The sequence below is a fragment of the Canis lupus genome, chromosome 28, assembly GCF_003254725.2.
Source record: "Canis lupus dingo isolate Sandy chromosome 28, ASM325472v2, whole genome shotgun sequence".
Classification (NCBI taxonomy): domain Eukaryota; kingdom Metazoa; phylum Chordata; class Mammalia; order Carnivora; family Canidae; genus Canis; species Canis lupus.
Window position 1 is genome coordinate 6,696,785 of NC_064270.1, and position 27,195 is coordinate 6,723,979.

The window sequence follows — 27,195 nt, forward strand, 5'->3', positions numbered from 1 at the left end:
TGCACAAGACATCCTATGCTAGCATAGATTTAAACCAGATACACGAAGATATGATATGGTATACTTACAAAGTCCTAAGTAGTTCCTCCAAAAACTTCAATTATTTATCAATCATCATAATCATTACAGATAAAATTCTTTTTACCGTTTCATATGTATGATTTTTAGAACTCACAAAAAATCCCATTTAATTTTTAGAAGTCATGGTTTTGGTTACCCTGGGCTAGGGGTATTAACCAGAAGGTAGACTGAGAGGGGGCTTTGGGGTGTTGCTAATGTTTTGGTCTTGATCTAGGTACTGGTTAGATGGGTAAGTACAATCTGTATTAATATGTCAAGTTATATATATGTTTGTGATTTGTGCATTGTTTGGTATGTATATTACAGTGCAAAAAAACCAAAATATCACAAACATTTTAGATTGATTCACTAAGATAAAAGGTATATGAGTAATGTAGAAAATTCATAATACTAACATTTTTATAGTCTTTAAATCATAAATCTGAATAATTTAAAATTGAAAAAATTAAAGACTTTTCATCCATCAGGATAAACATAAAAAGGTATATGTACTTTATAATGGGATATGTCAGAGTTATTCTAAAAATAAGTTTACATGATCAATGACTAATACATTGTGAATGGTACTATCCCATAAATGTTATGGATTATTAGGTATATGAGGCAACAAAGTAAAATGAATCATCTGCTACTCTTTATGACTTGGCCTGCACTGGGTCTTAAATGGTTGCACTCATACACGTGATCTCCCAACAGATGTTAATGATATGATTTTAAAATATAAACTAATTCTTCGTTTATGTGGATTCATCTAAATTTGCTGAGGTTTTTCTAAGCAAAGTAACATCATAAACGTTCTACCACAGGGGCTCAAAAATGATAGAGAGAGGGGGTAGAGAGGGAAAGGGAAGAAGGACAAAGAGAAAAGATCTCTGTTCTATTGTGTATCAAAGCAGCATGTATCATTTCAGGAACTTAAGCAGAGTCCCTGAGATGCTATACTGATATAAAAAAAAAGATAAACAAGATATAAAGACCTTAGTACAACATTTTATTAATTGGCTTGGAAATATCTGTCAAGACTGTTAAAAATCAACCAGAGGAACAAATAGTTAATTACTTTCCTTGTAATAAAATCAGTTTCTTAAAAACACCTTGTAAATGTGGGCACCTGGGTGGCTCAGCCAACTCCTCATTTCTGCTCAGGTCATAATCTCAGGGTGGTAGGATCAAGCCCTGCATCAGACTCCACATGGGACATGGGCCTGCTTAAGATTCTTCTTCCCTCTCTCTCTGCCCCTCTTCCCATCTCTCTCTTAAAAAAAACAAAAACAAAAACAAAAAAACCTTGTAAACTAATGTTCTGAATACCATTTCAGTATACAAAATTAAATGCTATACACACATTTAGTGGTCCATTTCAGCTTCCATCTATGTATCGTCATGCAAAAAATTCCATTTAAGGGGCACCTGGGTGGCTCAGTCAGTTAAGTGTCTGACTGGGTTTCAGCTCAGGTCATGATCTCAGGGTTGTGAAATTGAACCCTGAGTTGGGCTCTGCACTCAGCATGGAGTCTGCTTGAGATTCTCTCCCTCTCTGTCTGCCCCTCCCCCTTATCTCTCTCTCTCTCACACACACACACACACACACACTTTCTCTCTGTCAAAAAAATAAAAAAATAATAAAAAAAATCCTTTAATAAATTCCCCACAAAATTGGTTAAGAACCTTTTTTTTTTAAAGATTTTATTTATTCATCACACACACACACACACACACACACACACACACAACACACACACAGGGGTGGGACAGAGACACAGGCAGAGGGAGAAACAGGCTCCATGCAGGGAGCCCGATGCGGGACTTGATCCCAGGATCCCAGGATCCAGGATCACACTCTGGGCTGAAAGCGGCACCAAACCACTGAGCCAACAGGGCTGCCCTGGGTTAAGATCTTAAAGTTAATATAAAAATACCCCTTTCCCTAATTAGATTAATTCCCAAAGAACAGGAGTGATGGAGTTTGCCCCATAAATGCTCCTCTTCTAGCTTTGCTTTATAATGGCAGGGAAGACACTTTCAGCCCAATAATTTTCAAATCTGGCAAATTATAATTGAAAAGTGATCAATTTTTCCACAGCCAATATGAACTTAGCAGGTAAAAATGATGCTTGAAAGGATGGTATTCATATGATCCTCTCAATAGATGCAGAGAAATCATTTGACAAAATACAGCATCCATTCCTGATCAAAACTCTTCAGAGTGTAGGGATAGAGGGAACATTCCTCAACATCTTAAAAGCCATCTACGAAAAACCCACAGCAAATATAATTCTCAATGGGGAAGCACTGGGAGCCTTTCCCCTAAGATCAGGAACAAGACAGGGATGTCCACTCTCACCACTGCTATTCAACATAGTACTAGAAGTCCTAGCCTCAGCAATCAGACAACAAAAAGACATTAAAGGCATTCAGACTGGCAAAGAAGAAGTCAAACTCTCCCTCTTCGCTGATGACATGATACTCTACATAGAAAACCCAAAAGACTCCACCCCAAGATTGCTAGAACTCATACAGCAATTTGGCAGCGTGGCAGGATACAAAATCAATGCCCAGAAGTCAGTGGCATTTCTATACACTAACAATGAGACTGAAGAAAGAGAAATGAAGGAGTCAATCCCATTTACGATTGCACCCAAAAGCATAAGATATGTAGGAATAAACCTAACCAAAGAGGTAAAGGATCTATACCCTAAAAACTATAGAAAACTTCTGAAAGAAATTGAGGAAGACACAAAGAGATGGAAAAATATTCCATGCTCATGGATTGTCAGAATTAATATTGTGAAAATGTCAATGTTACCCAGGGCAATTTACACGTTTAATGCAATCCCTATCAAAATACCATGGACTTTCTTCAGAGAGTTAGAACAAATCATTTTAAGATTTGTGTGGAATCAGAAAAGACCCCGAATAGCCAGGGGAATTTTAAAAAAGAAAACCATAGCTGAGGGCATCACAATGCCAGATTTCAGGTTGTACTACAAAGCTGTGGTCATCAAGACAGTGTGGTACTGGCACAAAAACAGACACATAGATCAGTGGAACAGAATAGAGAATCCAGAAGTGCACCCTCAACTTTATGGTCAACTAATATTCGATAAAGGAGGAAAGACTATCCACTGGAAGAAAGACAGTCTCTTCAATAAATGGTGCTGGGAAAATTGGACATCCACATGCAGAAGAATGAAGCTAGACCACTCTCTTTCAGCATACTCAAAGATAAACTCAAAATGGATGAAAGATCTAAATGTGAGACAAGATTCAATCAAAATCCTAGAGGAGAACACAGGCAACACCCTTTTTGAACTCGGCCACAGTAACTTCTTGCAAGATACATCCCCAAAGGCAAAAGAAACAAAAGCAAAAATGAACTATTGGGACTTCACCAAGATAAGAAGCTTTTGCACAGCAAAGGATACAGTCAACAAAACTAAAAGACAACCTACAGAATGGGAGAAGATATTTGCAAATGACGTATCTGATAAAGGGCTAGTTTCCAAGATCTATAAAGAACTTATTAAACTCAACACCAAAGAAACAAACAATCCAATCATGAAATGGGCAAAAGACATGAACAGAAATCTCACAGAGGAAGACCTAGACATGGCCAACACGCACATGAGAAAATGCTCTGCATCACTTGCCATCAGGGAAATACACATCAAAACCACAATGAGATACCACCTCACACCAGTGAGAATGGGGAAAATTAACGAGGCAGGAAAACACAAACGTTGGAGAGGATGCGGAGAAAAGGGAACCCTCTTACACTGTTGGTGGGAATGTGAACTGGTGCAGCCACTCTGGAAAACTGTGTGGAGGCTCCTCAAAGAGTTAAAAATAGACCTGCCCTAGGACCTAGCAATTGCACTGCTGGGGATTTACCCCAAAGATTCAGATGCAATGAAACGCCGGGACACCTGCACCCCGATGTTTATAGCAGCAATGTCCACAATAGCCAAACTGTGGAAGGAGCCTCGGTGTCCATCGAAAGATGAATGGATAAAGAAGATGTGGTTTATGTATACAATGGAATATTACTCAGCCATTAGAAATGACAAATACCCACCATTTGCTTCAACGTGGATGGAACTGGAGGGTATTACGCTGAGTGAAATAAGTCAATTGGAGAAGGACAAACATTATACGGCCTCATTCATTTGGGGAATATAATAAATAATAGTGAAAGGGAATAGAAGGGAAGGGAGAAGAAATGGGTAGGAAATATCAGAAAGGGAGACAGAACATGAAGACTCCTAACTCTGGGAAACGAACTAGGGGTAGTGGAAGGGGAGGAGGGCGGGGGGTGGGGGTGAATGGGTGACGGGCAGTGAGGGGGGCACTTGACGGGATGAGCACTGGGTGTTATTCTGTATGTTGGCAAATTGAACACCAATAAAAAATAAATTTATTATTAAAAAAAAGAAAGGATGGTATACATTTAAAAAAAAAAGATGTTATTTATTTATTCATGAGACACACACACACACAGAGAGAGAGAGAGAGAGAGAGAGGCAGAGACACAGGCAGAGGCTCCATGCAGGGAGCCCTACGTGGGACGATCCCGGGTCTCCAGGATCAGGCCCTGGGCTGAAGGTGGCGCTAAATCGCAGAGCCACCCAGGCTGCCCAGTAGGCCTTTTCATTGTTATATTCACATAAAGTATTTGCATGCTTTAAAATCTTTTTCCTACCCTTCTCACATTGACTCATCCATTTTTCTCAGAAAAATCTTTCCATTCACTTTGTTTTTTTCCTTTTTTTTTCCATTCACTTTGTAAGTCTAAAAATTAAAACAAGCAATTATCATAATATATATTTTCAGATGGGTAAACTGAGGCCCAGAAAGGATGATTGGCTCCAGGTTGCTCAGCTACACAGAGCTGGGACTGAATCTAAGTCTACACTTGATCTAAAGCATTGATTCTTTTTTTAAGTTAAGGTATTATTTACATTCAGTAAAACTCATCCCCTGTAAATGTACAGTTTGACCAATTTTGGTAATCATATATAGTTGTGTCACCACTGCGTTCATCATACAATTCATCTTCCTTAAAAATTTCCTTGTGTCCCTTTGCTGTTCATCTCATCCTCCAACCCATGGTTCCTAGCAAACATTAATCTACTTTTAGAAAACTATTTATTTTATTTTAAAGGGAGAGAGAGAGAGAGAGCACAGAAGAGGAACTAGGGCGAGGGAGAGAGAATCTCAAGCAGACTCCACACTGACACAGAGCCAATGGAGAGTTTGATCTCACCACCCTAAGATCACATCCTGAGCCAGAATCAAGAGTCAGTTACTTAACTGACCTGGTCACCTGGGCGTCCCTTAATCTGCTTTCTGTAGTATAGTTTTGTTTGCCCCTTCTGTAACTTCATATTAATAGAATTAATGTATTTGACTTCCTTTAGTTAGCATAATGTTTTTGAGATTTATCCATGTTGTTACATGTGTTCATGTTTTATTTCTCCTTATTACTGAATAATATTCCACCATATGGAAATACCACAGTTTATCTATTCACCAGTTGTTATGGGCTGAAACGTGTACCCCCAAATATGTAGGCTGAAGCTTCCCCAGTATGACTTACCTGAGACAGGGTCTTTAAAGAAGTAATTAAGTTTAAGTGAGGTCATAGGGGTAGAACCCTAATTCAACAGCTACTCTTCAAAGCTTCTCTATACTATCCTCCAATATCCATGCATACTTAGTATTAAGTTAGTTTCCAAAGTACATTTACCATATGGGTTACTTATAGAATCTCAGTATGTACTGGGTTATGAAAGTAATCACTTCAGAACTTCCAAGTCCATTTCCTAAATTCCTCATGATTGTATGTATAACAAGATTTTTCTGGAAATAAACCTAAAGAATCTCTGGATTATGCTCTGCTATCCCTACTTGGAGAAAGTGGGCATCCACATAAACTCACATCAGGGGATGTCTATGCACCTTCACATCTGTAGTCTAATAGCATTCCACTGAGAGTAACTACCATATTACTTTTATTTCAGTAGAATGTTTATTAAATGATAGAATAATTGCCTCCCAGAAAAGGGAAGAAATCAAGAGTCCTGAGAATTCTAAGCACATGCCAGAGTATTTTGTATTTTACACAGATCAATCTGTCCAAATCAAGTCTGGCCTACTATAGACATATGTACCCAAATATTTGGCATATGTTCTCTCAATAAACCATCTTCTCTGAACCACTATATCAAAATCTGATGAGATCTCTTCAAACATTATATAAAAACTCAATTTCTAGACTGTTCAGGCCACCCAATACTGCTAATCCTACATTTTTGAACTCTAAAACAATAGCGAATTATACAGAGAGAACAAAGGGTGAATAAAATGGGTGCTAGTGTGCTCAGGAGCCTAAGAGAACCAAATGCTCAGCCCCTTGGTCACTGTTCCTTGTGCCCTATCAATAAGGCCCTTCTCATGTGGGAAGGGGGTGTTCCTTCATGGAAGAAAGTTATGGAAAAGAAATGACTTGAGAATTTGGGAAGTGCTCCAGCAACATGGAAAGCTGCTCACTCCCCTCACCCCTGCCCTGACCTCCCCAAAACAGCTTCCTTTTCTGATCTGGACTTGGGAAAACTTCAGAGAACAATGAAGGAGAAACATGCTTTAAGCGGGAAGAAAGAATAGAAAGGAATGCATAACATCGTCCTTATGCTACTTGATTCCTTCATGCTCAGATGAAGACAAACATTGGCAAGGAATAGGAGTGGCACTGGGTCTTCCAAGAAGTAATTTCTAATTGTTCTTTTCCATCCACTTCTTGCCTACCTCTTACAGCCAAGTTTCACCCCAAATTAATTAAATTACAGTCTCTGGTGTGGGGTCACACACCAGAGTATTTTCTATTTTTGTTCCCATTTTGATCATATAGCTGGGATTAAGAATTACTGCTAACTCTTAAATTGCACATATGAGTGAAATCATATGGTATTTGTCTTTCTCTGACTTGTTTCACTTAGCATAATACCCTCTAGTTCTAGCTACATCATTGCAAATGTCAAGATTTCATTCTCTTTGATGGCTGAGTAATATTCCATTATAGATCTATATCTATATCTATCTCACATCTTCTTTATTCATTCATCCGTTAATGGACATCCAGGCTTCTTTCCATATTTTGGCTATTGTGGACATTGTTGCTATAAACAGTGGGGTGCATGTGCCCCTTCAAAAACCACTATGTATTGTATCCTTTGGATAAATACCCAGTAGTAAAATAGATGAACATAGAGGAAGGGAAGGAAAAATAAAATAAAGTGAAAATTGAGAGGGAGGCAAACCATAAGAGATGCTGAACTCAAGGAAACAAATTGGGGGTTGCTGGAGGGGAGGTGGATGGGAGGAAAGGATAACTGGGCGATGGGCCTTAAGGAGGGCACTTGATGTAATGAGCACTGGGTGTTATATGCAACTGATGAATCACTAAATTCTACCTCTGAAATTAATTTAAAAAGAAAAAGAATTACTGCTAACTAAGAAAGCAAAAAGGGGGGACTAGAAGGAAAAGTGGGAAGAAGCAGAGCTTAGTATTTGTTTGGTATGTATTTCTTGCTAGGTCTGGTAACAGGAGCATTGCACACTCACCCTTACTGTTTGTAAAGAAGGGGTTAATAACTACATTTAAGATTAAAAAAACACAGGTAATTTGTCTAATATCACAAAGCAAATAAATGATGGATCTAGGATTTAAATTCAGATCTGTTTGGATTCCCAAAATTGCATTATTTCCACTATATTCACGGAGAAAACCTTTTAGTGAGGTAACAAAGGTTTAAGTATGCAGAGGATAACGAGAAGTCAAAGTTTCACCTAACTTTACTTAGGGATCATCTGTATACCAAGTTTTTGTTCAAGTCTCAGACTACCTGTCTGCACATACTAAAGACCTGAGTAGAAGGGTGTTTAAAATTCCTGCCACTAACAAGGGAGACTATGTTCTGAAAGTAAAACTGATCACTCTTGGAACTGCACTAATCCTCCACAATCAAAAAAGTATTATTTACTCTAGTGTTACTAAAGAAGCTGAATGAAACCTAAGTGATCTTTTTGGGAAAATCCAAAAAAAGTAGAAGTCATGCTAGATTGATTAAGGGGCTGGTTAGCAGAAAAATCTTTACGTCTAAGCTATAGATGGCTATTGATTGGCTGAAGGACATCAGCAAGCTCCTTTACCTTTTTCAGACAATGAAGATACTGCCATGTTTTAAACAAGACTGCAATAAAGGTAAAATGAATGATTATTATTCTTAACTTTTCTATCAAAGTGCCCCCAAAGTAGAGAGAAACAAACCACAGAGCATTCTTAAAATTTGTTAGTGTCTTAGGATACACTTTGAAGTTGATAGCTTTATCTTACAAACTGCATATCAATTTCATATACTACTCTATCACATACCCACATTTTGTTTGGATAAGAGAAGAATCCTGGGGTAAAATGGGTGTTCAGGAAAGTGGATTTTGACTATATCCTGGCAACCCATTATATGCCTTACAAAAGCACAGAGGTCTGAGAAAGCACTTTGCAAACTGTTAATTGCTGTATCTTTTTATGTTACTACCATCTTCCAAAAGAAAGAGTTAAAACAATTCTTCATAAAGGAACTAAGGTAGACTGGATATTCTCTAAGGTTGTTATACTTGGCTTCTCACGGTTTCTTGGAGCTATTTTTCCCTGTCTTTTCATCTTCAATATTGAGTACCTACTGAATGGGTTTGGCACTGCACTTGAAGCCAGTGAAGAACTGTGAATTAAAGCTGGTCTCCGCTCTCCTGAAGCATACATATTAAAGACCAACATTCAGTAGTTAATTACAAGGGTGCTGAGTGTTATACATGGGAAGTCCAGGTACAAGTAGAGAAAGCAAACAGGGAGGTCTACAGGGGAAAGTAGGTAACTTCTCAGTTCCCTGTATCTTTATTATTGGGTTGGAAGCACCCAATTCCTAGCTTTTTAGACATATTCACACACACAAGGAACTTTTTCCAAAATCCAAGTCAAAAGTAAGTCAAAAATATTTCAGATTTCACTTATTTACAATGCTCAATGTCAGACCATGTAGATCAGGTTTATCACCAGGTTTATCACTCCATTTTTCTGGAAAAGAGGCTTTATCAAGCTTTCAGAGCATAAACAAGGTGACAAGTAACATTAGATCAGCACTTTTCCCTGAGACAATGGATTTATGTGTTTGTGCTAAACTAGTATAAAAATAATACAACCATTCTTAACAATTAAATATTTAAAGCAAAAGTTATCACCATCAACCTGGAGGCAAAAGGTTCTGCTCCTGTCTCCCTCATGTCACCCTACCCAGTTCATATAATCTCTGGAACCTCAGCAGTCTCTGGAACCTCAGCTTCCCCATCTTTAAAATCAGAAGGTCAAAACAGAACAAAAACAGTAATGCCACTAGGTCTCCTACCACATTCATATGCAGCATCCACTCCGAATAGTTTGACACTTGAATACTTAAAAGCTATAGGACATTACATATCTCTATAATTACTGTTTTTCATTTTTAAATTAGCCATCTTTTACAATATATTCACACCATAGCTGTATACTAATTTTATTCCTAAATCTGTTCATATGAAAACAATGGCACAAGATCTGTCTCTAAAAGTTCGAAATGCCCAGAGATGACATCTTTAATCTGAGAATCTCAAAATGATTCTTTCACTATATCATTACTCTGCTAAAAAAACTATTTACTTATATCCACTCATGGCGAGCAGAAATACAATGTACTCTTCAAATTTTGGAAAATTCCATTTGGAATTCTAGCAGACCTGGCTCTCTTCCCATTTTGGCATAAAAGCATCATGTGCTCAGCTCTCTGCCACTTCCTCTCAGCTGAGCCTTTCCCCAAGGAGCTCACCCTGGCACAGAAAGAAAGGGAGGAAGAAGAGGAAGCTCTGCAACCACATAGGAGTCTCTGCCCAACTTGAAAGATCAGAGAAAACCCTTTTACATTTCCTCGTTTGATTCAATAAACGCTCTAGCAGCCCACAATTCAAACAGAGATATAAGCAAAATTTTCCAAAATATTTTCAAGAGGAAAAAGGTGGAAGACAGCATAAACTAAAGCTCCGAGTTTCCTAGTGCATCAGCTATTGTATAAATTGTTTAACAATCAATGACCTCAGAGTTTTTCAAGCAGGTGAATGTCTTTGTGGGTTTTTTTAAGAAATTAAAATTTTAAGTCTTCACCTCTTTTAACTTAGAATAGACTCTAGTTACAACCTGAAAGATCTCAGAAAACAAATGCCATGAAAGCTTTTAATTTAAATAAAATTGAAACACTGCTACATTACACAACTACTGTCTAAAAAAAAATCATTCTCTGGCACATGTACTTTGTACATGTACCTAATCACATCTAAATCTCACAAAACAATGAGGTAGAGTATCCTAACTGTCCTCTTCCAGGTTCTTAAACAAGGAGACATCATAGGAGATTCAGACTTGCTCAGCTAGTTGCCATCCTGATCACATGAATCCTCCAAGATCTAAGCCCTTACATCTGTCCTCTGGAAAAAGGGAGACAATATTACTTCAAAATATTCTTGTTACTATATATTAGTTTACATTTTCCAGAATTTTATATTAATGGAATCATCTAATACATACTCTTTGTCTAGTTTTACAACTCAGCATATTATTTTGTGTCATTCATGTTGTTACATGTATCAATAGTTCACTTCCTTTTATTGCTGAATAGTATTCCATTGTATGAATATATTACAGTTTGTTTATCCACTTTCCAGCTGAGAAACATTTGGATTATTTATAATTTTGGCAATCATGAATAATGCTGCTTTGAACATGGGCATACGATCTTTGTATGGACATACGTTTTCATTTTTGCTCTTAAGCAAATTCCTAGGAGTAGAACTGCTGCATCATATGGTAGGTGTATGTTTAACTTTTTAAGAAACTGCCAAACTGTTGTCTAAAATGGACATATCATTTTACATTACGAACATTACAGTAATTACATTTTTTTTTCAGGTGTCAGTGTACTTTATAACAGAGGAAGAGAGGATTAGAGGATTATGGGGAGATTTTTGTTTCAGCCTTTATTTAGTCCAAGCAAGATTTAAAAGACTTACAGAAAATGGCTTCATACAGAAGTACGGTAGTGGGAAAGAGGTTACAGGGGGGAGTGGTAAACATGTCGAGTAAACTTCAGGGATAAATGAAGACCCACACAAGTCCACAGAATGCAAAGGAACAAGGAGGAATACTTCCTGAGCCGTAAGTGCTCAGGGCGCAGGGTAGGTAGGGCCCAGTGAATGAGCAACTAACTAGCTTCAGTGATAATTCTGAAACCTGTTAAAATTTATTTTTGGAGTGAATTCTTCTCCAGAACAGGTCAAAGATTGTGCTTAAAAAAATGTCCTTAGAACATATAACAGCTTCTCAAATATTCTTTTTGCCTCTTGATTCCAGGTGCTTTCCCTTTGGTTAAAAACCAGAAACAGTGTAAAGCTCACAGGATGGAAGAAGTCTTTTGATACAGGCAAGGTGAGGCACAGGATGAACTTACACAGTAAGTGAGAGTCTGCCTTGGTCTTCTCCCTTGACCACTCCACATCTCAGAACCTCTAAGAAGGTAGTTACACTGACTTGGGCAGAAGCATCTGCAGCCTCCCAGGGATCAGAGGTCTTCCCTCCTCCCTCCTGCCATATTTTGTATATCACAGTTCCCATTAACCATGCTCATCTGGGTGATTCTGATACGATAGCTTTGGTCATCATTTATGTTTGCCACCTACCTTATCATTGCCCATGATTTCAGGGGACTCAGGACGCTCTGGCCTTGTGTCCTCTCCTTACATGTCTTAGGATTCTTTCTGTGTTGCATGGCAGATTCTCCCACTGAGTATGGAAGAAGAGGTGGGGGTAGAACAGACAATGTGTCTATTTTTATTGTGGGTGTTGGCTTTTTTTCTCCCCTGCTTTTTATGTTGCAGTTGCAATCTTGGCTGGCTTTCTTGAACTTTGACTTGGGGTGTAAGAACTGAACCAGACATTCTCTGCTTACTGTGGTCAGCTGACATAGTCACCACTAAGACTTAATGAACTCACCTTGCACTTTCATCATCAGGCTTGAAATTCTTTCCCATACTGATTCATAATGGGTGTGTCTATATGAATCACTTTCACATAATTTAGATATAAAAACCTATGAGAGGGAGAGGGGGAAAAGGCCTCCTTTCATTTTCATCCATACTTGCCAGATTGGCTGAATCCCTGATTATTTGATCCATCATTGTTATTAATATGATTAATAAACTACCTATTTATTGAAAAAAAAAAAACAAACCACCTTTAAGGTGCCAAATATCACTAGAGATAGAACAACTCTAGGCCCCAAAGAAGAACAACCCATGTCCCAAAGTCAGGTGACAGAGGCAGAAGGCATTTCATACAGAAAAAAAAAATTATAAAAAAAAACAAAAAAAGTGGCATTGTACCCTGGTACCATCATTGTAGCTTAAGAGTAACTTATAAGTGTGCTGCCTTAAATCACGTCACTAAAAGATCTATGTAAAAACAACCAATATAATATAAACTCATGCTTTGGAACTATAACACACAAGGAAAAAAGAAATCTTTAAAAGGCAGCAACAAACCTGATGCAAGCAATCACAACAGCAGCTCACCAGTATTGGTGAGCTGGAGTATTATCTCCCAGTCAGGCACTATGCTAAGCTTTACAAGATTTATATATGGCTCCTTCATGATCACTATCTCCATTTTCCAGGGAAGAAACTAGAAGAAGAGGAGTTAAGAATGTGGCCCTAAGGTCATAGGTCTTGTAAGGCATGGAACCAGAACTGCCTGGCCTAGACAATGCTTTTCATGGCTATGCTAATTTACTGCTCCATCCTCAGGTTTTGCAGGCCTTCCATCCTGTTTGGAGGATGCCTTCTTGAGGCTGAATGATCCTACACCTTCAGCAACACTTATCTGTTTCTAATTTCATACTCCTTAAGCAACTTTCTGATATTAAACTGGTTTTCCAAGCTTATTCTCTATTTGGAAGAGCTGACCAGTCAAGAAACATAAAGTGGATACACTTGGCAGTGATTATCTCTTAGAATAAATTACAAGACCAGGCATTTTGGTTTTGAACATTAATTTGACCCTAAATTTGGTTCACCTGACTAATCATGGAGGTACCAATATCCTTTTCGGAGGATCATCATAACAGAGGAAAAATCATTGAAGTCAGGCCATCAACCCTATACAAGCCCACCCTGCTAAGCTCAATTCTATACCTAAGAGTGTAACAAAAACAAAAGCAAAAACAAAAGTCCCTGTTGGTGTTAGAAAAAATCTGGCTGATAGAACTACTACATATATAGCTGGAAGCACTCTCAGTAGCTCCTTCCTCCTCCAGCAGGAAAAATAAAAATACATATTGCGAATTTCTACTGTTTTGGGTATAAATGTAAAGAGTTGAAAGGACAGAATTATTACAAAGTTGAGAAAAAATGTATTACCAGTTTAAACAGAAGGGACATATTGCTGCTTCAGCACTAATTTTATTTTGGAAATACCAGACAAGTGGCAGGTCTTACTTATAGATCAGAGTTTCTTCTTCCAACCTTCCCTTCCATTCTCTATAATACTTGAGGACCTAATATTTTGGGGAAAAGTCAAAATTTAGATGTGTCTCTTAGTTTCTTCCCCAAAGGCTACCCTGCTAATTCTTACTAAAGTCATCATCTTGAATAGGAAAAATTAGTAGATTCTTTGGCTTAATACAAATCTTGCTAGTTCTTCCATACCTTACTTTAGAAAACAGGAAACCCATTTTCTGTATTCTAGATGACATCAGTGGCAGTGATTCTCAGAGGAAAGTATAACCGGAAGGAATGCTCTAAGAACACCAAAACATGGGAAACTGGCCCATTCAAAGTTGGGAAGTAGTATTGAGGAGTGAAAATAGCTCACTATGGCACCTCTTTCGTTCCCATCAAGTCAGGAGAGCTTAGAATATGGTGTCTTTAGAAGAGATTTTGGTTAAGGCCCAGGAAATAAATTAAGGATGGAAGTTTTTTGAAGACACAATGAATGGCAGCATTATGTACAGATTTAGGAAGCATGGATTTTGTAAACCAAAAAAAGCGGAGAAAATAAAGCAAAAAAGGTAGCAAAAAAAGGAATAACTGACATTTCTTTTTTTTAATTTAAGCATTGATTCAATTCTCTTTAATTTTCTTAGCCATTCCCTTCTTGTCTGAAAATACAATTCAACCCAGTCCCTTTCAGTAACTTACTGAAGTTTCAGTGATTTCAATTACGTTTATATGAAGGGTGATGGGAAGGAAGGACAGACAAGTCACAGGACGGTAACGGTTGGGCCAACAAATGGTAGGTATGAAAGGAAAGACAATACATAGATGTGCTTGTGCATGTGTCACATCTATAAGTCACTGGATGAGTTAGGCTCAACCACACAAAAGGGAAGAAAAGCTTTATCACAGCAAGTATGTGAAAATCTGTAGTTCTCCTAATATTTTGTTTATTCTGATCATTTCAAATTCGAGTCAATTTTGAAAAAGAACTGACAGTAATGCAAGTGTCAAATTCTGGTTGTTTTTATGGTTTACTTTGAGGAGCCTACAGAGCAGCACCCAGAATAATTTGAAGACAGATTTACTCCCAATTTGAAGACAGATTTACTCCCATATCTGCCATAATGTTGTAAATATGCATAACTCAAGTGACATTTGATATAGATATTGGCAAATGACCATTTTGGGTACTTTAAGAAAATATTACATGGGGCTCCTGGCTGGGTCAGTAGGTAGAACATGTGACTCTTGATCTCAGGGTCATGAGTTCAAGCCCCATGTTGGGTGTAGGGCTTACTTAAAAACAATAATAAAAATAGAAAGTAAAAATAAGAAGAAAAAAAAAACAGACTCACAGAACCTTCATTCTGAAAACAATCATTAAAGATGACCTAACTCAGTCCCCTTCTCTTACAGATGAGGAAATTCAGAGGCTAAAAGGGGGATTTAAGCATCATACATAAACTGGAAAGAACATAAAATCTCTTATTTAAAAGCAGAGAATTAAAGAGAATCAAAACCTTTTAAAAAGAAAAGTGTCTTTTAGCTTCATTTTATGCACAGAACAATGGTAAATTATGTCTTCTCCCTCTTGCAGAAGAGGACTCACACCATAGCAAATCAGGCTTTTTCTAAAATACATACTCATTCCTTCAGGCAGATATAACTAACAATATTGTTCTTTCTATTTACATTCAACTCTAGATTTCATCACCTAACTGAAGTGTTTCCACAAGGTTTCACAAAATTGCTGAGGCTCGGCAAGTTAAGTTGTTTATTAATCTTCATCCCAATGTACCTGCTTCTAGGAAAAAAAATAGAAATACTATACTCTAAAGTTAAAGTGACCTTCCTTTTAGAAATTAGAAAATAGAGGTGGATAGTCTAGAATTTTTACAGCTTCCAAGATCTCCAAAAGAAGAGATACTAGCTTTTCAGAATAAAATAAGCATGCAGTGGATGAGGACCTGCATTGTCAAGCACTGCCAGTGGTTCCCAGCAGTGGCCACTGGGAAGCACACTACATGTTATGTCAGAACAAAAAGAAATGCGTAATACATATTTTAGAGATAATGTAAAATCTGCCCTAAAAAACTCCCATGGTAGGAAGGAAAGAGGTAATATTTTACACAACCTTAAATTTACCCAGTATGTCTCCTGTGTGTATCCACAGTCAGCTTGTATATATGGGAGGATGACAGGGAATAATCTGACGTCACTCATTTAACAGATGGAAAAAAAAAACTAAGTCCTAAAAGATTCAATGGCTTTTGTGGTCCTTCTGACAACTGATAATTTCTATTTAGAAACTGTTTTGCAAAGCTATTTGGTCCAAAGACACTAGGAAGCAGAACTGATGCCAACCAGACATTTCTTCCAGTATTAACTAATACAATGACTTTCTAGTTAATTAAGTTTTGATGCTCCAGAACTCAACCCAACAATTATACTGACAAAACTATTTCTAACCTGCAAAGCTGTTGACCACCTATACCGCACAAATTTCACTAATGGAAGACCCTTGATGTCCAGTTTGAAGCACCTGTTGGCAATCTACCAAAATGAGGCAAGTCTGAGTTATGTACAAATAAATTGGGTCTCTTCATTCATATTCTCCACCCTACTCTCTCTCTCTCCTTCTGCCTGCCTCCTTTCTTCCTATCCTCTTCCTTCCCCCACCCCAACAGTATGTAGCAGGAGTCTGCAAACTTCTCTGTAAAGGGTCAGAGAGTAAATAGTTCAGGCTTTTTGGGCTCTGCCACCCTGGTACAAAAGTAGCTAGAGATAATCCATAAATGAATGTGTGTAGTTGTGTTTCAATAGAACTATGAAACCAGGCAGTGGGCCAGATTTGGTCTTCAGGGCTATAGTTTGTCAACCTTTAGTATAGAGTAGCAGTTCCCAACTTTTAGCCTGCATCAGAATCACCTATACAATACATAGATTTCTCAGCCCCATAAAGTTTGTGATGCAGCAGGTCTGAAGTGGGGCCTGATATTTTGCATTTTTAAAAAGTTCCCAAGTGATGCTGATACTACTGGTCTAGGGACCATGCTTCAAGAGGCACAGGTATAGAATAATGGTCTATCCTGCACTAAGTGGAAGGTTGAAATGTAATGAACAATTAAGAAAGTGGAAACTACATGCTGTAAACTTGACTGCTAATTTTATGAATATTTCACATAAAGACTTACTGTTAAGTGCCATAATATTATCAGTTCCTGGATGATGGAAATTTATTCCCATGCGTCCTAAAAAATAAAATAATTTTATTTTAAGCACAAAGAAAATAATGCTTAATATAATCATTTCAAATACATTGTAAAAGATGAACATTACAAAAAGCTAAAACAGATACAACATTGCTATAATCTATAACAAGGCCATAGCAGTTACAAGGTTTTAAATCAATTCATAAAACATACAAATGAAAAAAATCTTAAAAACAAAGCCAAAATCTCAATAACAAATAAATAAAATAAAACAAAACAAAGCAAAAAAGAAGCTTCCATTATAATATATTGAAATGTTAAAGCATCTTGCATTCTGATTTAAACATGCCAACTGGATTAAGCATTTTATTTAAACAACCATTCATACTGTCCTTCAAATTCAAGCAGCAAAAGAATGAATTCAAAGAAATATATAAGCTTGACGTTTAGAGGGAATATAAGATAAAAGCTTTATAATGGCTCAAAAATGCAACATAATTATCAGAATGGCAACCAGAAGAAAGATAGTACAATTTATACAACAGGTATAGGAGGGGGAACAACAATTGGTCTAAAAATCTAGGGTTCTTACGCTTTCCCTACCACTAACTAGTTATATGACCTTGAGCATAATGCTTATCTCCAGGCCTTCATCCTTATAGTAATAGGGTTTCAAACGTCTGACCACACTAGCTGGCTGCCTGTTTTTATTACACCTCTGAGCAAAGAATCATTTTTACTTTTTTTTTTTTTAAGATTTTATTTATTTATTCATGAAAGACAGAGAGAGAGAGAAAGAGAGAGAGAGAGAGAGAGAGGGAGGCAGAGACACAGGCAGAGGGAGAGGCAGGCTCCATGCCAGAAGCCTGATGCAGTACTCAATCCCGGGACTCCAGGATCACGCCCTGGGCCAAAGGCAGGCAAACTGCTGAGCCACCCAGGGATCCCCCATTTTTACATTTTTTAAAGGTTGTAAAAATAAAAACTAAAAAACAAAGAATAATATGTGACAGAGATCATATGAACCACAGGTCTAAAATATTTCCTCTTTGGCCCTTTACAGACAAAAGTTTGCCAACCTCTCGTCTATAAAATGGTAAGTCTGAATTATGTTTTAATGAATACCCTCCAGGGCTAAGAGTGGAAGATGCAGACCAAAAAAAAAAAAAAAAAAAAAAAAAAAGGAAGATGCAGACAGTGGGTATGTCTTTCATGAATTATTTGGGAAAAGGAGGTGGATATATTAAAGGAATAATAAAATAGAGTCTCACATGGGAAAAAAATGTATTTAAAGTTTTCTTGACCACAATCTCTTCAACAAAATAATTATTGAAATAGGGCTTTTGTGTAAAGCTAATACACATACAACCTTGGTTCTGCGAAGGTCTTCATGCCCAATTAGGTCAAGGGTTATCATCATGAAATTCTCAGAAAAATGTTGATTTTATGTCATTACTACTGTTTAAATAAATGTTAACAGTCTGGGGCGTGATACAGAGAATGCTGGAGATATGGAAGTGACTGACTTTCACAACAAATACAGCGTTATATATAATTGCAAAAGGTCAGTTATGATTTGGTATTAATCTCTGTTATGGGGTACTGGAGGCAAACACCATTACCAAGCTCTTCTGGCCCAAAAGAGAGGAATCACAGTGGACAAAACAGAGTATTTGCTTCAAATAAAAAGGGGGAATCATGAATTCCTTGCCAACTCAATTTTTTTTTGCCTAGATAAGGCCATCCAAATCTCTTAAAAACACTCAGGTCAGGGATCCCTGGGTGGCTCAGCAGTTTAGCACCTGCTTTCGGCCCCGGGCATGATCCTGGAGTCCCAGGATCAAGTCCCACATTGGGCTCCCTGCATGGAGCCTGCTTCTCCTTCTGCCTGTGTCTCTGCCCCCCCCCCCCCTTTCTCTCTGTCTCTCATAAATAAATAAAATCTTAAAAAAAACAAAACACTCAGGCCATAGTAATTATTGAAAGGTCATTTTATATTAAGGGATAAGGAAGAAACAAAACTCTGATAAGTGTAATGTTACTTGTACTGATGGGTGTGTGTGTGTGTGTGTGTGTGTGTGTGTGTGTGTATGAGATAGAATATGAATGAAAAAATCATCAACCACTGATGGATTCTGAAGTGATTATTCTAATTTTACCATGAAGCATCACAGGACTGTCAATAAATATTATTTTTAGTTTTCATTATTTTAAATTTATTAGGAGGAAGGTATTATATACACCTCTCTCTAATGTTATGGAAGCTATTTTGCTAGCATTTATATTACAGTAAAATTATTTTTTAGAATATATTTTAATGTTTTCCAGAGAAAAATAATTCTATTAGTAAAGATCCATTTTTTAAATAACTGTTTTATTTTTTATTGATTTCATAGATCTTTTCATATTTACTAGAAGCTAATTGAGGAGTTTCAAAAACTACTCATTATTTAAAAACACATTTAACAGTATCCCTATATGTAATTACTTTGTGCCTTATGTCTTTCCAGCTCCTACTTCATTTTAGAGTCTAAAAATTATTATACCTCATATGCAACAAGTGCTATCTCCTACCACCACTTTGATCAGAACCTATTATAGAAATATTTGTGAGAATAAGGCTTTGGCTCAGTAGGGAGAATTTACATTCTGGTTTTAGTTAGCTGTATCAATATTCTTTCTATTATTTTCAGATAATTAAGACCTTATTTGGATTCATTACCACCAAATACTAACATCCGTAAGAATTAGATATGATTTACTCATTGCATTCTGAGATACTCAAACTTAACAGGAAATAGTCACTGGAAAGTATGCCTAAGAACCCAACAAGATTTCAAAAATCACTGCCCAGCAGAACCCTAGCAAATGGTATATAGAGATGGTCTATTTCAATCTCTAAGGAAAATGTGTGTGGTTCATAAAAAGCTAGGGGTGTTCCCTAAAATAATAAAGAGTTATCAAGAAAACCAAGCAAACCTTGGTGCACCTGGGTGATTCAGTGGATTGAGCATCCAACTTTTAATTTCCACTCTGGTCATGATCTCAGAGTCTTAAGATCAAGTCCTGTGGAGCCTGCTTGAGATTCTCTCTCTCCTCCTGCCCCACCCACCCCCTCTAAAACAAAACCAAAAACCAAGCAAGCCCAAATTTAGATGATCTCATTAAGCTTATTCTGTTTCCTGTGTTACAATCATTTATGGTAAAGAATTATGTGGTTATAATTGCTAAATCAAGTAATAGTTTTTATGTTTCTGCTATTCCCACACTTAAAGGGGTACCCCTCTCTGCAGTCTTCCAGAAGCTGGGTTCTTTTGGAGCTCTTTCCAGGAGGTCTTAGGACTTTTCATCTTCAAAGATGGAACTGAAAGGAAGCTCAGTAGTTTTTAAATTATTGTCCCCTAGCTCACACTGATGACTTCCAAATCAATCTTTCTAAAGATGCAGCAAAAAAAGAAGCCTTAGGCAACATTTTGTAGATAAAGGCATCAGGAATTGCTGAAAAGAAGAAAACTTTTTGCCTTTCTGGTATCCTCCCTGATTCTGTTGGCCTCTTTGTCTTAAATGGCTCTCTAGATCAACGTTGTCCACAAAAGATTTTATAAGAAACTCTGTGCTGGGACACCTGGGTCGCTCAGTGGTTGAGCATCTGCCTTCGGTTCAGGGTGTGATCCAGGAGTCCTGGGATTGAGTCCCGCATCAGGCTCCTTGCATGAAGCCTGCTTCTCCCTCCGCCTGTGTGTGTCTCTGCCTCTCTCTTTCTGTGTCTCTCAAGAATAAATAAATAAAATCTTAAAAAAAAAAGAAACTCTGTGTCAGGCCAGACCCACCAGAACCAAATATTAAATATAATCTAATTGTTTCCTAACTAAATGTAAATTCTTTCTAATAAAAAGACTTATGGCTTTTTAAAGCTACTTTCTTTACCTCTTCAAAAATTCATGTTTAGATTACAAAATGCAATATATTTCCATCAGACAAAAATTATGTAACACAAAAATGTTGCAATAATGCAAAAAATAAGGTCACCAATTAAAGACAAGCTCTGCTAACATTTTGATTTAGTCTTCCAGTTTAAGGAGGGTTTGTGTATAAAATATTCTTTTCTAAAAATAGAATTACTTTATATTTTTCTTAATATATTTTGCATCTTAAATTTCATAATTATGAGATTTTTGAAGGAGAAAATATATAACAGCAAAAGAAAAACTGATTCCAAATTCAGATGAGGCCATTTCTTTTTTCTTCCTTTTGTCCAACAAATACTGCTGTTTAATCAGCTGTGAAAATAGAATCAAGTGTGTGACATCTGGTGATTTTTGTTAATGCAGTCTGGTGCTGCCAGCGTGACATTTTGTCACCTGTCCACGGTCTGCTATTTTTAAATTGTTCTTGTCAGCCAGCTATCTTTTAAGTATAGTGTAAAATATAAGGTTTCAAAAATTGAAAGGTATACTTGGTTTTAAATGATGCTGTAGAAATCTGAGACCGTCCCACTTTTCCCACTGCACAGAGCCTGATAAATGGGGGTGAGGGGATGGAGGAAGAGGTTGGAGAATAGGATTACATATGTTTATCCAGACTGTAAAAATCATAGTCTCATAAGCTCAAGTTACATTCATATTTAAGAGACTAGTTATAAAAAACGACATTGTGTTATTCAAAGTTTCAGAGTCTGTATTTTTATATGCCCAAAATAAAAATTAGAATTTTTATGAATTCATAATTAATTACGAAAGTCACCTCTTCAGCTCTGAAATATGTTATGAGATAGGGAACAATCGCTGTATCTTCCTCTATCCCTATTTGCTCTAAAAAGTCAAGTCCTTCAGAGACTTTCACCTAATAGAATGTAAGTGCTGTGTTCTAGAAAAGGTTAGAAGAAAAATGCATATTCTGCTGGGTTGTTTCTTCCATCAATTTTCTCTATAAAATTGTAGATACATTCCTTCAGAAAAAGTATCCACAAGATGAAATATTATGTAAGAATACAATAAAATGGTGTTTTAAGGTCCTTTTAAGGAAAAATGATAAAATTTTGGCATTAAAATATTCTAAATATGGGGATCCCTGGATGGCTCAGCAGTTTAGTGCCTGCCTTCGGCCCAGTGCATGATCCTGGAGTCCATATCGGCTCCTTGCATGGAGCCTGCTTCTCCCTCTGCCTGTGTCTCTGCCTCTCTGTCTCTCTCATGAATAAAATAAAATAAAATCTTAAAAAATATTCTAAATATGTTCCAAAGATCCAAGAAACAAAAGCTATGAGCTTAGAATGGAGATCAAATTCTAATTTCTTTTCATACCAGTAATGGCTAATTTTTGGCATGATATCAATTCCTTTGTTCCTGTTTACTCATTTCAGGCTGTAATCTAAAATAGTTAAATCATTCTTTTAAAACTCTCGGATAGGGGTGCTTGGGTGGCAGTAGGCTAAGTAGCTGACTCTTAATTTTGGCCCAGGTCATGTTCTCAGGGTCCTGGGACTGGCCCTGGTGGGCTCTGATTCAGCAGGGGGTCTGCTGGAAGAGTTTGTCTCTCTCTCCTTCTGCCCCTCTGCCCACTCATGCTCTCTCTAAAATGAATACATAAATCTTTATAAAAATTTAAAAAACCAAAACTCTCAGTTACACTGCTATATAGAAAGGACCACTGGGTAAATCAATGGGAGGTACTTATGTATAAAAAAAAAAATCACTCAACTTGTATTTACTGTCCCCCTCTTGTACAGAAACAGAACAATCACTTCTTGCTAAATCAGAACCTGCACCCCAAACAATGTGTGGACTCTGCTAACTTAAACAAGACAAACTGCTATGGGCCAAAGGTAGGTAGCACAAAAATAGAACTGGAGCAACAATGCAAGTTAAGAGACAGCATATTTTTCTGGAACAAACAAAATGTAATGAAGATGCACTTTTTCTAAAACAAGGGAACCTCAACATTCTACAAAAGGGACCAATTTTGTGAAAGGCTATATAATACTACATTTAAATTGTGATGAGTAAAGAAAAATGCTTCCATAATACCAAAAGGATGGCATTTATTTCTTCCAAGTTCCTGTCAATTTAAATATTTTAAAGCATTATTATCAGAAGATAGCTATTTTTCCCCCTAGATTCAGTATACATATGAAAAGCAAATCCTTCAATATCAGTTCTCAACTGACACCTGCTCTTTTCATTTTTCAAATTTCAGTTCCATGAATAGTGAGGAAAGAGAAAATTCAAATATATAGAAATGTTTCATCAGGTACTACCCCAAGGAGTCAGCCAGGTCTACTCTTCTATTGTAAGAGGGAGACTACATGGGATGACAGACAGAAAGGGGACTCTTTGCCAAGATATCTGCTATATTGTGCTAACCCAACCGGGGGACAGATCTTGCTTTACAATGTCACCTAAACTGTGCAATACAGTGTGGTTGGTATTTCCCTATTATTCCTCCTCTCATCATTTTGCACTCTTGAACGTTAATCCTAAACCAGGCTGTGATTAATCAAACCTAATGACCCTGGGTTTTCATAGGGGTTCCCCAGTGGCTAAACTTTCATCATTAGTAGCAAGCTAGGGAACAGCTATAAGAAAGGTACAGAGGTGAATCTTTTTCCTTATCTCTAATCCTACCTCTTCCATGCTAGAAATCTCTTTAATCTTCATAGTTATAAGGAGAGTTGTGGATTTCCTTCCCTTAAGCCCACCTGAAAAGAGAGCAGAGAACAATTCCTCTCTCCTAGGCCTCACTCATATCTCTACCAACCCAAGGATTTCTGCACTTAGAAAAGAAATGACAGACAGTTTTTATTAGTTCATCACCCTTCTCAAAACTGTCTTCTCATTTCTTGGAAACATTCTCTCAAATAAATAGGAAAAGTCATATATAATATGGTAAGAGACACAGTTCTGTTATAACCAAGAACTGTAGTTTGAGATCTTTAAGAAGCCAAAAAAAATTAGTCTAATTTTTATTTAAATAAGGGTGCTGTGCCCTGACCAACACTACTAAACACATTTCTCAGGTGCTGTGAAGAAAGCTCAATTCTACTTTTCCTCTACATTACTTGGCATCTTTATCATGGGGGAGGACGTAGAGACTTTTTAATATTTCCTACAAACATCTTCAAGGCTGACTTGGTTTTACTGAGTGTAAGTATAAATGTGACTGAAAAATTGTTAAAGCTCTTTACTAAAACAGAAGTCTCACTAGTTTCTGAACTTCCTGTCATTTCTCCCACTAACCCTTTTTAAAGAGAAGAGTTGAATAAAGGGATAAATGCATTTCTAATGCATTTCTAATTGCATATTTTTTAAAGGTTTTATTTATTTGAGAGAGAGAGAGAAGGAGGAAGGGAGAGGGAGAGAGAATCTGAAGCAGATTCCACTCTGAGCTCAGAGCTGGACTCAGGGCTTGATCTCACGACCACAATATCATGACCTAAGTTGAAACCAAGAGTTGGATGCTTAACTGACTGAGCCACCCTGGCGACCCTCATTGCATACATTTCTAAGATGAAATATTGCTGTGAATAAATGTCATCAGGTTCAGTTCAAATACATCATGAAGTATTTTATTTATTTTTTTTAAAGATTTTATTTATTTATTCATGAGAGACACACACACAGAGAGAAAGGCACAGACACAGGCAGAGGGCGAAGCAGGCTCCATTCCATGCAGGGAGCCTGACGTGGGACCTGATCCGGGTCTCTAGGACCACACCCTGGGCTGAAGATGGCGCTAAACCGCTGAGCCATCCGGTATGCTCTATTTTATTTTTCATGAATGCGATATCCTACTATATTTTCTTTATATTATTTAGATACACAATTTTGGAAAGTCAACATAAAAGCATTATTTTCCTTTCTCCTTTAGGTGACTTTGGATAATGACAAAATGTTTATCCTTCAATAATCACTACTTATCTATGGCAAATAAAAAATTTTGACAACTTGCATTATCCTTTTAACATTTAGCTATAGTCTAGTTGGAAGAAAGTAAATATTGTAGGAATGTAAGGTTTAATTTATTACCCAGGCCAGAGAGTAGGCACACCACTACCACAGACAGCATGCATGCATAAATAAATAAATAAATAAACAAGATAACATTTGAGCAATTTCTAGTGTCAGGAACTTCATCTGACCTTTACAGCCACTCCATGAAGTAGGTGCTTTATTTCAATGTTGAGGAATCTAAGGCTTTGAAGAGGCTAATTTATCTAGATCAAGAGCCAGCTAAAGGCAGAGCCAGGATTCAAACCCAGGTTTGAATAACTGCAAAGTCAGAAAGGCTGAGTTTAAATTTAACTTCCTACTAAGAGAATATAAATGCCTGGAAGAATGTTAATAAAAATAATAATCTTTGCTATTTCTAAGTAGTAAGTCTCAGATTTTTTTTTCATTTTCCTTTCTTTTTTTTTTTTTAATGTACTATTTGAATTTCCCACATAAGAACATATTTTTTTTTCTTAAAGAAAATCAAGGTCCAGGAAAAAAAAAAAAAAACAGAACAAGCATACATAAAACCTATGATTCTGTAACTTGAACTTTGAGATGCTCAAAAAAGTGCTCCCATGTTCAAGTGGGAGAAGAAGATATTAAAGATAGGAAAAACAGGATGAAGTAGAAGGAAGTGCTTTTGGACAGAGTCACAGAGAAGCCACACGGTAAGTCCCCTAGCCTACCATTTTTCTCTTAAAGCTATTTACCCAGATGTCTAAGTCTTTTGACCCAGAGATTTTCTCTACGAATTTACCTTAAGGAAAAGCTATGTGCAAGAACTCATCCATGGCAGCATCATCTATTATGGAGAAAAAGCTGGAAACAATCTAAGAGTCCAAAGTTAAGGCCTATTAATAAATTATAAAGATCAGATAAAAATATGGATGTTTATTATATAAGATATGTAAAATAAGGATACACTGTCACAATGTTTATTTTTTTCAGTTATATTTTTGTTATAATTTTCTCCATTTTTAAAGTCAAAAATTACTTAAAATTATTCCTTTAAAATGCCAGCATCATAATTATGTTATTAGAAGTAATAAGGATCAAATACACGGTGCCAGATCTAAAGGTCTCCCAGCTGGAAAAGGGAAGCAGAAAGCTCAAATACTCTAACCAGAGGACAATGACATGGTGATGTAATTGACTATGGGAAGTAGTTCATTCAGAGGAAATCAAGGTGGGTGGTATGATGAACAGAGAAGTTGCAAACATAGTAAGGCTGTAAAAAAGTATATATTATGTGCCTTCCAACTTATTAGGACATAAGTACAATGCAAAAGACTTTCACAGATGAAACCTCACATTTGCAAGTGTGGCAGAGAAATATATGCAGAGGCAGTTGGATGTGCACTAAAAAAGTGGCTATCAAAAAGAGAATAAGGTATTTACATTACCCCATAGTGAAGTACTCTCTTTATACTTTTGTCAGTGCTACTCTGAATAAGCCACAATAGCTCCTATGTAAACAATATTCACAAAATTCTGGACAATTATTTATAGACTATAATATAAGATGCTTTCAAAATCTTTTATTGCTAGAAGAAAAGAATACAGACCAAGATAAAACAGGTATGCATAAAGAACAAGGCCCAAAAATTTTAGAATAATTAGGAGAGGCTTATAGCTGTTCATGGTAGAGAAAGAGGACAAATGCAGCCTTAGAAGATACTGAAAACACAAAACAAGTCTGTGAATATCATTGTTTTTTTTTTTTAACACCATTTACACTTCTAAGCGAAATATGCTCAAATTACCATACACCTAATCTTTCAACTGAGCAAAGACTTGGTAATGATGACAAATATAACAATGAATACATGAGAGATTTTTTTTCTACTTCTGAAGGCCTTAAAAATACAGCTTTTCTCAAAATCCTCTATTTTCTTCATAGTCTATTAACTACTTTCTTTTCACTGGAAATTGAGGGAAGCAGCAGAAAATCATGAGTGTGACAAGAAAATGATGAAATGGATTTCTGAGGTGGCTTGAGGAAATGACTATCAGGTGTTCATAGTCAGTCACACCTTTTATAAAAGCCTGGATAGAACCAGAGGGGATCAAATTCCTCACAGTTCCAGAGAACATAAGGGTTCAAACAAGATGGGCATCCTTGTAGCCAGCTCTTCACAGTTTTCAGATATTTAGGCTCTAAATCCAAGTGGATATGTCCACAGAAAATTTCCATTACAGTATTTTAAAATATCACAAGGCCCCTAAAAAGTCCTAGAACACATAAAAAGAACTATCTATAATCAGGAATGTAACATCAACAACTA

At 36.8% G+C, this 27,195-nt stretch overlaps 1 protein-coding gene across 16 annotated transcripts in view; it reads right to left on the reverse strand.

Annotated features, from left to right (window-relative positions):
- CPEB3 (cytoplasmic polyadenylation element binding protein 3) overlaps positions 1-27,195 on the reverse strand; it is a 201,724-nt gene that overhangs the window by 94,271 nt on the left and 80,258 nt on the right. For all 16 annotated transcript variants that reach the window (XR_003144006.3, XR_007406903.1, XR_007406902.1 and 13 more), the window contains one exon: positions 16,902-16,958. Coding sequence is in view for 13 of the 16 variants with exons in the window: in XM_049103564.1 (XP_048959521.1) it covers positions 16,902-16,958 (57 nt within the window). In the remaining 3 variants the exon portion in view is untranslated. The remainder of the gene's footprint in view (positions 1-16,901; positions 16,959-27,195) is intronic.